This window comes from Drosophila tropicalis, unplaced genomic scaffold (genome assembly GCF_018151085.1).
Source record: "Drosophila tropicalis isolate 14030-0801.00 unplaced genomic scaffold, ASM1815108v1 contig_1187, whole genome shotgun sequence".
Classification (NCBI taxonomy): domain Eukaryota; kingdom Metazoa; phylum Arthropoda; class Insecta; order Diptera; family Drosophilidae; genus Drosophila; species Drosophila tropicalis.
The window spans coordinates 1,705,368-1,716,664 of NW_027172559.1; the positions used below are offsets into that span (position 1 = coordinate 1,705,368).

At 37.8% G+C, this 11,297-nt stretch overlaps 1 protein-coding gene across 1 annotated transcript; it reads right to left on the reverse strand.

Annotated features, from left to right (window-relative positions):
* Positions 1-1,382: 1,382 nt before the first annotated feature.
* On the reverse strand, positions 1,383-2,849 carry LOC137576779 (histone acetyltransferase Tip60-like). Its single transcript, XM_068290079.1, has 4 exons — positions 2,728-2,849; positions 2,542-2,671; positions 1,661-2,483; positions 1,383-1,596 (listed from the first exon to the last, which is right to left on the reverse strand). Exons 1-4 carry the CDS (start codon positions 2,770-2,772, stop codon positions 1,383-1,385), a joined length of 1,212 nt encoding a protein of 403 aa, XP_068146180.1. The 5' UTR covers positions 2,773-2,849.
* Between the last annotated feature and the right edge of the window lie 8,448 nt (positions 2,850-11,297).

The window sequence follows — 11,297 nt, forward strand, 5'->3', positions numbered from 1 at the left end:
TGTTTATGGCAAAAGGTTCTCGAAGGATCCTCCAATTTTTGTTCTATGTTGGTTTGTATGCTTTCTATTTAAATTGTGTATTTATTTCGCCTTTGTTTAAAAGCTAAGTACATATCCAACCACTTTTAAAAATATTGCAACCAATTGTAAACTTTAATATTTACTTAAGATTATTAAAAAAAAAGTTTAATATGGTTTCTATTATGAGACTGTAATCACTGTGCTTGGCTTACTATCATTTGGATGGGGATCGTAAGGGAGGAAGGAGTTCTGCTTTCCTTTTTTTGACACACCATTTTGCATGTTGCATGAACGGGCCAAATGTGTGTGAATGTGTGTGTGTGTGTGGCGCATATGTCACTTGTCTAAATAGCAGCGACGCCAACGTTGACGCTCACCTGGGCAACTGGCCGACAAACTGAAGCAACGGCAACAGTGTTGCAGTCAGACTGGACTGGCCATGCATGCAAATGCAACATTTGCAACTGTTTGTGCGGCCATGTTATAGCCATTTCTTTTTTTTTTTTCTTCTTTCTATCCCCTCCTCTGTTTTCTCTGGAGAAAAAGTCCAGCTACAAGGTGGCAACACTAACACCCGGCAACGACACCAACTCGAACATGAACCGGCAGTAATTTGGCCACCTTGGATGTCTCCCAATGTGTGTGTTTGTATGTTTGTTTTGGGTGAAAGCTAAATGAACGAAAGGGCTGCTGGCTGGTGAGATGAATTGAATGACCCAAAGGTGAGAGATTTAATAATTGAACTTGTGTCGAATAGCCAACTGATTTACCTTAGATCTTATTGGCAAACATCATTTCATTCAAAAGTTACGTTTAATTTTCAATGGAAATCCTTGAACCAATAATGGATTACAAATTGAAATAGCGTTCAAAACAAACATGCATGAAGTCTCAGGAGTGCAAACGTTGACTTTGGTTTGAAAGTACTCAAATCAACTGACAATTTTAATTTGGTTAACTGTTCATTTAGAGTGTAAATTAAAAAATCAATATGATACAGAAAAGGATTTATACTTCAACTCCGCATTAATTTAGTTAATACCCAAAACTAGATAGTTTTAAAAAGAAAAAGCTTCGACTTGTATGCATAATAATGAACATTTTAGATTGATATTTTTATTAAAAAAGTTTTTTTACCAGATTTGACAGACGAAATAGACGCCAGTTGATATGTCTTTGATCTTAAAGACAGGGAAGAAAGTGTTTTGATTTAAGAAAAGAAAGTTTAAAAAATGTTATATATGACACAAATCTGTTTGTTTTTAAGATGCTAGCTTAATAAATTCGTACAAAATCGGTTTATGATCCCATCAACATCTTTGTCTATTGGGATGTCGTAATTGTTTTCTATTGTCAATTACCTATTTATGACGCTTGACCCACTCTTTTGGTTCATAACGTAGATAATTGATATCGATGCGTATCGAACGTTTGGCTATAGAACGTTTATGTTGTTCGATAATTTCTGGAGTGATGCAGGCAATATATTGACCCCTGTAGTATTTGATGATATTTGAAAGATGCAAAGTGGATATGACATCCTCCTTTCTAATGGAAGTACATTCAGAAATTTCTCTGAAAATAAAATAAAAAATGAAAAGTGAGTAATGATTTTTATTTTTTAATAAGGTCAACTTACTTGACACTGATGCTTGGTCTTTCCTCGTTCACAACGGGCACCTGACTAAGCAATACCTCAAGTATTGCTTGCGACCAGTAGGAACGATACGATAGTAAACCCAAATCCGAGAGGGGCTTCTCTGGTGCACCGCTCTTGTGCTCAAATTGCGATAGGACGTAACTAAATTCAATAAGCACTTTGCCATAACCGTTACGCTGATACGGCGGTAGAACAAGAATACAAGCCAAGTTATAATTATCGGCACTTTCCTTTTCCTTGGAGAAGTAGCCAACAATGTGAAAGCCTCGTGCATCGAATTCAGTCATGATATAAAACAAAAATGGATCCACATCATGGAAGAGTGTCTTATGATCAAGAAACAGTTTCGCCAGCAAGCAAAGATTTTGGGCATAGATTTTGTTCTTGCGTCCGTCAATTTCGAAAAAAGATATCGAATCCTTGCGATAGATTTCATTGCCCGGTGGATGATGGAGATTACATTTGACCAAATGACGAGCCAGACACTTTGCACTGGCCACATACTTGAGACAGAATTCGCAAAGATAAATGCATGGCAGAGTTGTCATCTCTATTGGATATGGAGAGAAATACCAGGGTACAATGCGATTGCGACCGAGCTCGATAAGTGCAACATTTTTGATGCTTTCGGCGGCATCGTCATTATTAAGATTCTGAGGTCTTGATGAGCTAGCGGCATCACACATCTCCACATCGACAATGGCCAAACTGTTACGCTTCATATCGGAATCAATTTTTCGAAATTGCACCTGTGTGAGATCAAAGTCTTCCTCACTGATCCATTCATCCAATCGCTTGTTAACTGTATAAGGGAATACATACTAGATAAATAATGCTGTATTCTAAAGTTATACACCTACAATCCACATAGTGCACATAGAATTGCACTTTCTCTTCGTGTTGTCGGACACTGATTATTTCCGCAAGCTTCCAATTATCGGGCTCCTTTTCCAAACGCACTGGGAGACGGCAGCCTTCAACCAGGAGAGCCTAAAATATACAATTACACAAAGGCCAAAATAGACATGATCATAGATTTTACTTACTGCTGATTGACAAACTTGTGGTTTGGTGTAAATTGATGAACTCATGGCTTATATTTTACTCTCTTTAATTCAGTTTTTTAATAAATGACACAAAAAAATGCAAGCTCAGAATTAGTGTTACCAGACCATGTGGAACGTCAATATGACAGAACTAGTTCCAGGGCTGCACAGACAAAATGCTGCCAGCAGTATTTTAACACTTTTCTAACTTTAATTAGCAGTAAGTAAATATAAGTGAAAGTGAAGTTTAACCAACATAAAAATAATAAATCACAAAACACCGCATCGCATCGCGTTATTATGCGGAAAGTTTTGAAGCGAAACTTACGCTTGAATAGTTTGCTTCCGTGTTCCCTCCAGCACTTAAGCTTAAGTGATTTTTTATTGATTTAGCACTTCCTCTCACACGACCCGATTGACCGAAAACAAGCCAACAAAATCGATAAACAAATTGCCAAATTAGCACATAAACCAAAAAAAAAAGCGAGAAGAAGAAAGTAAAAAAATCGGAAGCAAATCTGTTGGGTTTGTTCTTTCTTGGCTCTGCAGGGTCCTGGTGTGGGCTGCGGGCCAAGCAATTCATCTATCCAAACAAAGCTATTCATTCAGACAGTGTCATTCATATGATGGTGGAGAGGGGACAAGGAGGAAGTGGATGACACCGCTGCCCAATCGTGCGAGCATCCGTGGTCATTCATCTAAAGCCGCCAAGCATACCCCCAAGCCCCTCCTTTGCTGGCTCACTGTCTGTCTGCCTGTTGTGTGTTTGTAAGATAAATGACTCTCAGATTATGATCAATTTGTAGCAGGGAGCAAAGGATGCTGGCGACCACGCCTTCTCGACTAGAAGGCGGGCAGGGGCTTTGGCATCTGCTTATGACAAGCTAAGTATGATCTAGACCTGACAAATCAAAAAACACCAAAACAAAAAAATAAAACTGCTTCAATAGGGTTAAGCCTTCAATAAGTGATAAATTGTGGGAATCAGAGGCCAATTTTGCAGATTTGTAAATTGCAACCAATTCTGATTAGCATATGGGTCGAAAGAGGCGTATAAGATTAAGTCAAATAAGGATTGAGGAAGCATACCTTTCACAAGGATAAAGTCAGGATTTGTTATACATATATCTTAATCATTGTTAAATGTATCTATCAATCAATCAAAGTGATAAATTCCAAGGACACATAAGTATATCCACATCACTATTTATATTATTAATGCTCCTCAAGATTTTTCCGATTTGGCGGACTCGAAAAGGAATTCGATTTTGTCTTTGGCCACACCCATAACCAAAACTGCTTTAAAAATTCTGTTTTCTTAGCGAAAGTAAAATTCAAAATGTAGTCCCCCTACAAGACATGGCGAATGAGAGAGGGATAAGAGCTGTTTGGCTATTTTCCCCCTATTTATTTGCTCTTATAGTGCAGGGCCAAACGACCTTTAGCTTCTGGCTTAAGGTTTACATGGCGTATGCGTGATTTGATTCCCTTCGCTGTTGTTTCTGCTGCTGTTGGCAGTGGCTGTTTGTGTTGCTGTTGTTGTACCTAGTGCACACGCAATGTCCATGCGGGTGTGTGCGTGCGTTTAACTGCTGCAACGGGCCACAAGGACTACGACGCTGACGGTGACTCCGATAAGGGATCCCTGTCGATGGCTTTGCTGCTACTCCTGCTCTTGCTTCTGCTGCTGCTGCTGCTCTTGTTGTTGTTTATGCGTGTTAATTCCCTTTGATAAAATAATGCCTGGGATAACCTTTAAATGGTTTTGGGGCCCGCATACCAAATCTGTCCATAAAACAGCCTTTTAGGCATGCAAAGAGTGCCGACGGCCTCCCAAAACTGCCTCTGTCCCTGACCAAAGCACAATTAAGTCTTATTTATTTTTGGCCTTATGACCACCAATTGATTGCTGTGCCAAGCAATAAATGCTCACATATACACAATGCGCACTATATATAAATATTATTGAGTACGAATCGAACGGTAATAAAGAAAAACGAACAGAAATCCATCAGGCAGCAAAATCAAAGACCGTGTTAACTAATATCAAAATCTCTTTTTTCAGCAGTTTGCCATGCACACTAATTGGTGCTTTTTGCGCACGCACGCAATATGGTGTATGGCTCGGTGTGTCTGTGTGTGTGTGTTTGTGCAGGTCAGGCAGCAGGTTCAGAAAGCATTTAGCAAACATGACAAAGTGTTAATACCAAGGCTAAAGCGCTGCCACTGCGTAATAGGAGCTAGAGCCTTAAACAGGATCTCACACATGCGTCTTCAGGTGGGGCTGAAGCTCAACTTGCTTAACGAGGTTAGTTGCGTGTTCGAGCGCATAACAAGAAATTAAAACAAGTTCTAAAGAAAAGCAGGCAAATAGACTAAGCACCAAGGAGCTTTAAGTTGAGTTACCTTCGGCTAGGTTAGGGACGAGTGAGTTAAGTCCTTTTGACTGATGGCACATACACTACAGCTGCTACAAAACTAAAATATGAGACAAATAAATATAATGATTTTTAATGACACAAGAGAAGGAGGAAGTTGACTCCTAACATATTCGTAAAAACCTGATTCATTCAGTTTCTTATTTAAATTTTCAAAAGCTAGATAAAGTTTCATTTTATTTGATGACCTATGATCTTATGACTAAAAATTAAACATCAGAACTTATTTGGGCAGTAAAAATTAAAGTTCCAAAGAGACCTATTCTATGTCTTTAAGAATTTGTATCTAGTTCTATAATCTTTATATTTAAAGCTTGATACAACAAACTAAAAAACCTCTTTCGGAATTAAACCTTTGTCGCCAAACACTGTCTGCATTCATGGATGAAGCCCAACTTTTTAAATGGTTTCGTTTACTTGGTTAAATTCTTCAATATTAGCTTTTAAAGTGTTCAATTTTACGTTGAAACTAATCGAGGTTACATGGAAAGTGCCAAAGTGTAGAAGGCATGTTGTTTTTTTTTTTTTCTAGGTTAGTTTTCGCTTTCGTTGCTGCTTGAGGGTGAAAAATTTTCAAAGACATAAATTATAGCCTACATTTTGGCGCCTTTAAGGGGACTAGTAGCTTCTACTACTTTGCCTCTCACTTGTGTCTGCTGTGTGGCCCCTTCTTCTGGTTTTCTGGATGCCTGGGGGTACCTTTGGCAGGAGCTACTTTGTCGTGACTTTCTAATGATGTTGAATATGCATGAAAAGTTTTGCCTTACGCAAAAATTGCTTGGAAAAACTTGTCTCCCTGCTTTTCTTTCCATTTGGCACAAGTGTTGGTAGAGCCAAATGCAGAGGAGAGCCTCTCTGTCTCACCTGTCTATACATATAGTTACATGGGTAAATTCCAGTCACTTGCACTCGCACCCATGCACTTCTTCCTCATTGTCTGGTTGGGCAAAGTGGTGACAAGTATTTTTTCGTTGTAAATGGTGTATGTATGTGTTTGAGTTTGTATAAATGTATATGTGGGTGTGGGCCATAATGAGAAAACTTTCATGTCTTTTCAGGTCTCATTTAGGAGCTGGGAACGCAAATGTGGGTTAAAGAGTTGGTTAAATGACAGCCGAACAGAAGTAAGGCAAATTCTGACTGAAAGATGGACGCAGCTGCCCTTTTCTGCCATGACTTTTGAATGATTAAAAATGGCGGCCATGATTGCACACAAGAAGATTGGAAACAGTGCAATCATAGGGACAGGGAGAGAGGGAGACATGTAAGCAGCTGGAGAACTTGGCGGAAACAATTACCAACTTGTATGCAAAAGTGCAAATTGACGCCGCTCAATGTCAGACAGACAACATGCACGGACATATGGGGCACCTGGTGTTGGTCCTGGCATCGTCGCCGTCATCATCATAGTTGTTGTTGCTCTTGTTGTTTTTGTTGCCCTTCGCCACTGCTTTGTCCTCTGGCTTGTTTCTTCGCAGAGAATTGGCAATTTCGTGCCATTTTGCCTGCCCCGTTGCTGTTTGTTTATGAAACAAGTCACGTAAATGTCGTCGTGGGGGCGTTGAACTAGAGCTAAATGGGCGTGCCGTCACCTTATTGCTGCTGCACGACGATTGTCACTGCCACTTTTCGGTTGATTCGGTGTACGAATCGAAAATGTAGCAATTGGCAAGCGGCACGAAAATGAATTTCTTTCTTTTTCCCCTTTTCGGTTTCGTTTGCTTTGGTTTCTTGTCTCTGTTTGATCCTTTTGCCCCCTTTTGTTTGTTGATTGTTGATTTGGTGTTTTTTTGTTTTTGGGTAGGGTTTTTTTTTTTCATTTGTTGGTTTCGTTTGCTTAACTTTTGTTGCATTATTGCATAAATTGTATTCTCGTTTTATTATCGGTGCAATTGAAAAAGTTTCGCACAATTCCCCTTTTGTTTTGTGTTTTCTTTTTAGAGGATTTTGTCACCATTATTGTTAGCTTTTCATCGATGTTTTACAAGCCGCAGCAAAAAAAAAAAAAACACAAAAAATGGGATGGCAAAAAACCCAGACAACGACAATGCCATTATTTATGCATCGATTTCAAATCAGAAACCAAAAAGCGATATTCGGTACAGCATAATAAATACTAGAACATGGACATTGGCCAACGAAACAATGCCTGCAAAATAATAATATCATCAAAGAATATATACATATTTGTATATTGTACATTTATATAGGTATTTATATTATATTTGTATATCGATATGTATGTATGTATATGCCCACCTAAATATATACATATTTCATGATTTCCCTGCCTATGCATTGGCGCTGACCAAATCACAATCAGTCCAATGGCCAACAAAAGTTTTTCGTTTGTTTTTCTTGAAATTACTCTAAGCATTTTCAAGTCGGGTATGTCACTTTACTTTTTGACTTTGGTAGCTTAATAACTTGAATAGGCAAATAATAAATTTGTGAAATAGGTATACAAATATAAAAATTTCAAAGCAGAATAACCATTGAATTAAAGTTAGTCATTAAAACTACATTCTGTATTATCTTAACAGCTCTGATTTACAGACGACTGTTGATGGAACTCAATGATTTTTGCTCTCCTCTTTGTGCAGCCTTTAAAGCAATATTCTTTCGAAGATTCCCATAAAATATATATTTTAAAACAGAAAATCGAAATGTAATTGGATCTTTTACCTCCACAATTTCGGAAGTTTTTGGACATTTCAATTTTATTTTTAGTAAATTTTAGGTTTTAAAAATAATTGCTACAGATAACAAAACTTTCTTAAGTTACGGAGATAAATATACAAAACATTACACAATAAACCTAATTTTTTTGAGATCGTTTAATAGTATTAACGTATGGAAATCGATTTGTAACGTGTTTCCACTTTCATAGTTGAAACTAGCTTTCAATTTCGCTAAATGAAGAGATGTTTGATTTTTCGGTGCATGTGAAAGGGTATATCTTTCATCAACCACACCAAACTGTGCGAGTTTCTTCTATCGATGTATTTGGTTTTGGTTTTTTGTTATTCTTTTGCTATGCACAACAGACACAGACACGACGAGCATTGGCAGCACTTTAAGTTAAATTGAGCAACAAACACGTTTGGCAATAAAAATGATTCCACTTTTGGTTCCTGTGCACCCCGTTTTGCCCAGTAGCTCTCTCTCTATCTCCTTTTTCCTTCTTTCCGTCAGTTCTCCCCCAGTTGTCTCCAGTTTTTCAGTTCGTCTGCTCTGCCCAGCCCAGGCCAGCCCGGCTCACCCAGTTCACCCACCCAAAATGCCCGCCGCAATGCGATGGCAGAGTTTTGCACATTCTAACAGATTTATTTCACTCGAAATAGTTTCATTTCAGTTGCATTATTGTTATTGTTGTTACTGTTACTGTTATTGTTGTTCTTCTCCTTCTTGTTGTTGCTGTTGCCGCCGCTGCTGCTGTTGTTGTTGCGACTGTGAAAAGTTTTTCTATTATTTTCAAATTTAACTTTGCCATTTGTTTGAATTTCATGTGTGTGTGTGCTTCTCTGGGTATGTGAGTGTGCGTGTGTGTGGGAAGGGGGTCACATTTAAAGGGTTGAGTTTGATGTTTGTCAAGTTTTACTCTTTTGGGGTGCATTGCTCTGTCTCGAATATGAAATATAATATCGATATGCTCAACTTTTAAATGCACAAAACTCCATTCATTTGCCACCACAACTCCCTATCCCTGTGAAAATGGTCAAAGTTATAACTATTTGCAAATGTTAAATTTTTGTGGCTAAAACTTGAAAGAGTTTCTAATAAATAATACTTGAATCTGAAAATCAAATAAACAAAAATGTACCAAAAATTGCAATTCTTATTGCAACTTCTTTGAAGCGGTTCAAGTTGTAGGTTAACCAGCTTTCCAAAGCTTTCTAGACCAAAAGACCATATCGGATTTGGCTTCCTAGATTAATCTAAGTTGGGGTTCGCACATAGACCTGGCTTGATCAAAGCTGACTTTATTTCTCAATGCTAATTTAAAACCAAAAGCTTAAAATTGTAGGAAAGAAAATCATCTATTTTCCATCTCTTTCTGTGAGGCAATAATTGAAATATTGCAAATAAGGAAATCATTTTTGGAGAACAGAGCTCAAGCAAATAGTTTCTTCTACGAATGGATATATGAAATATAACATATGCTTAAAATATATTTATATATACACACACACACATCCAACTCTATATATCTATAATAATGCCATTATTCCACTACATTTTTGGATTTGCTGCTGCTGCTGTTGCTGTTGCTACGGTGGCGCCATGTTGTGTTTATGCGCGAAGGGTTCAGAAAGGTTGATGCCGCATTCGAGTGGCTCAGTTTGCGATTTACCACTTGACCCCGTCACCCTAAACCAAAAACCCTTCGCCCTCCTGCCATGGCCACAACATTTGTGTGACACAATTTCATTTTCCTTCTTGGTTTTGCTTTTTTTTTTTTTTTGGTTTCAGCTGAAGAAAACAAAGAATGTAATACACGATTAGGGTGGTAGAGGTGGGAGTGTGGTGGTGGTTGTGGGATTGCGGGTGCCATTTTATGAGCATGCCCATGCACACATATTGATCAAGTGACAGGCTGAGTGACAAACAAACTGGGCCTCTGCTGCTTATTATGCAAATGTGCAGAGCAAATTGATTTGCCAGCTTGCTGAAGCCAGCGGGGAAGGAAGAACTGAAACTGTGTCAGCAAGTCGAAAACAAAACGCGGCGTATGCGCAATTTCCACAGCAACAAGAACAAAATGTATGCAAATATATCGCGCATACGCCTCGTAAACAATCTAAAAGAATTGCTAGGCGCAGAAAAAAATTGAAAAGAAATTTTCCTCAACGTAGAACTTAAGGCTCAACAGAAAATTACCCAAACAAAAGCAAACTCAGCTGACACAGAGTCGCGATTTTTCCACCAGCAACATTTGAAAATCTTTCTTTCTTTAAGCTTACTTTTTTTAGAGGTTTTTCCTTTGTTTTTTTCTGTTTTGCTTTGCAGTTCTTTTGCAGATACTTTTGAATATTTAATAGGCTTCTTACGCGACAGGCTAGGTGAAAGTGAAGTTGAATAATGCCAGGAACTCTATTATATTGTTGATAACATATGAATGCGAATGGGATATACTCTACCAAACTTTCTTACGTTGATGAATCCATAAAGAGCCAAGTCGATATTAACTATGATAAAAAGAGAAGAGAATTTCGTTTGACGAGGACTTTGCTGTCCATAAGTTGAGTTGCATTACTTTTGCATGCTTTTGTTATATTTGAACGATTTGAACTTTATATTTAGAATGTTCTACATATTCAAACAAAACATTTGAAAAATCGCTTATAAGTTTTTGTCCTTACCATATTCTTATCCTTGTTTACACAAAATAATGAATTAAACTTTCATTGGATACAACGAGGTGAATCACCATTGCCTTGCCAAGAATTTTCTGGTAATCCTGAATATATTTTGTCCCCAACCTGCGACTTTACCTTTGGCTTCCCTTAATTCCGCATTATAAACCATTGTGACCAGCTAAAAGCTCTATTTATTTCAATAACGAATTAATACATATTAATATTTATTAAAATCCTATTTTCGTTCATATTCTTAGGCAAATTATTTGTGAAATTTTTTGCCATATACTAAAAACTTATCCTAATTGGCAACTAAATGTCGTAGGTCCCAACTGGCAAATATTTCAGTAGGTACTTGGATAAACCAAACCTGCAAATACCTGTAACTCGTATTGTACACAGTGAACTTTACACAGACACACACACAGACTTACAATTGTCCCAGGGGAAATATGAATGAGCGCGGTTTAACGTGCACAAAAGAAAAAAAACAGTTGGATTTTCAAGTTTCCTTACGCCATTGTTTGTTGGCCTTGGCTTTGCTTGGGCATTTTCATGGCCATAAAGGGAATACTAAAACGAAATTTGTACACAAATTATTGAAGGCAAATAAAAGTGTACATGTGTATGTGAAGATCGCGGGGCATAAATAAAATTGTGACAAAATAATTATAAATAAAAGAGAGAGAGGGAGAGAAAGAAAGAGAGAGAGAGAGATAAAAACAAAAGAAATACAAAAACAGAAACGTGGCTATAAAACTAAAGACCCAGA

What these genes read in the sequence shown, in the direction of transcription:
- LOC137576779 (XM_068290079.1), bottom strand. Translation starts at nt 2,772, where the DNA reads ATGAGTTCATCAATTTACACCAAACCACAAGTTTGTCAATCAGCA. An exon ending in CTATGTGCACTATGTGGATT is followed by an intron (nt 2,484 to 2,541) that starts GTAGGTGTATAA and finishes TCCCTTATACAG; the next exon opens with TTAACAAGCGATTGGATGAA. An exon ending in AGACCAAGCATCAGTGTCAA is followed by an intron (nt 1,597 to 1,660) that starts GTAAGTTGACCT and finishes TTTTATTTTCAG; the next exon opens with AGAAATTTCTGAATGTACTT.